This window comes from Otolemur garnettii, unplaced genomic scaffold (assembly GCF_000181295.1).
Source record: "Otolemur garnettii isolate 467f Iridium unplaced genomic scaffold, OtoGar3 scaffold00011, whole genome shotgun sequence".
NCBI classification, from domain to species: domain Eukaryota; kingdom Metazoa; phylum Chordata; class Mammalia; order Primates; family Galagidae; genus Otolemur; species Otolemur garnettii.
The window spans coordinates 4,638,237-4,639,584 of NW_003852406.1; the positions used below are offsets into that span (position 1 = coordinate 4,638,237).

Here is a 1,348-nt window from a genome sequence, read left to right on the forward strand (position 1 = left end):
GAGGCAGGAGACTCACTTGAGCCCAGGAGTTGGAGGTTGCTGTGAGCAGTGAAGCCATAGCACTCTACCCAGGGGGATAGCTTGAGGCTCTGTCTCAAAAAAAAAAAAAAATTGTTTTCCAGTGGCAAGAGACCACTCCCTCCATGGGGAGGGAATTGATACCCCACCTGTATTAACATTGGGTCATATTGTTCTCCTAAACAATTTACAGTAAGATTAGTGTGCCTTAAACATACTGAGCTGAAGCAAAGTACTCTGAAAATAATTTAAAAGCCATTGATAGAAAAACTTTTATTTGGCACACATTATAGTGTCTTTTTTTCTAAATTTCAGTTATCAGAAATTCTAAATTCTATTAAGTAGCTGTCTTCATGGATTTGAATTTTCTTCCATCCTCCCCCCTCTTTTTTCCCAGTTGATTTTTTTCCTTGACAAAAAGTGTCTGGGTGTAGTAGCTCACACCTGTGATTCTAGTACTATGGGAGGCCAAGGTGGTGGACTGCTTGAGCTCAGAAATTTGAGACCACCCCATCTCTACTAAAAATACACAGATTAGCCGGGCATGGTGGCAGGTTCCTGTAGTCCCAGCAACTCAGGAGGCTGAGGCAGGAGGATTGCTCATGCCCAGGCCTTTGAGGTTGTTGTGAACTATGATGACGCCACAGCACTCTAGTCCAGGAGACACAGTGAGACCCCTGACTTAAAAAAAAGGACAAAAGGTAATGATCCAAGAATATATGACATGTGAAAATTACATTTTACTTAACCTAATAATAGATTAAGTAGGTAGAGATTACTTAATATTAAAAATGTTTTTATTTCTTTTCTCTATAGCTTTAAGAAAAAGTAAAAAAATCACTTCTAACTTTACTGAATAGCAAAATTAAGTGACATCCTACACTGCAAATCATGGCACTGCCATTTCGGAAGGACTTAGAGAAGTACAAGGACCTTGATGAAGATGAACTCCTTGGGAATCTGTCAGAACTAGAACTGAAGCAACTGGAAACTGTTCTGGATGATCTTGACCCAGAGGTAGGTGTTAGGAGAAACGAAGTACCTTTCAAATCCTTTGAAAGTTTGAAGTTGCCTTTGAGCAGATAGCTTTTCCATGACTTTTCCCTAGGACCCTCCACACCCATCCCTTCATCCAGGTAAACTTGCTTTTTGCTGTTGGTTTAGTTCCCCCACTTCTGTCTCTGTATGTTTACTATTCTTTTTTTTTGAGACAGAGCCTCAAGCTGTCCCCCTGGGCAGAGTGCCATGGCATTACAGCTCACAGCAACCTCCAAGTCCTGGGCTCAAGCGAGTCTCCTGCCTCCGCCTCCCAAGTAGCTGGGACTACAGG

General features: G+C 41.9%; 1 protein-coding gene across 1 annotated transcript in view; it reads left to right on the forward strand.

The window, feature by feature from the left end:
* Nucleotides 1-1,348, forward strand: part of TMOD3 (tropomodulin 3) — a 76,688-nt gene that overhangs the window by 33,812 nt on the left and 41,528 nt on the right. The window contains exon 2 of the mRNA XM_003784361.3: nucleotides 835-1,035. Within this exon, the coding sequence (XP_003784409.1) occupies nucleotides 910-1,035 (126 nt within the window). The 5' untranslated portion in view covers nucleotides 835-909. The remainder of the gene's footprint in view (nucleotides 1-834; nucleotides 1,036-1,348) is intronic.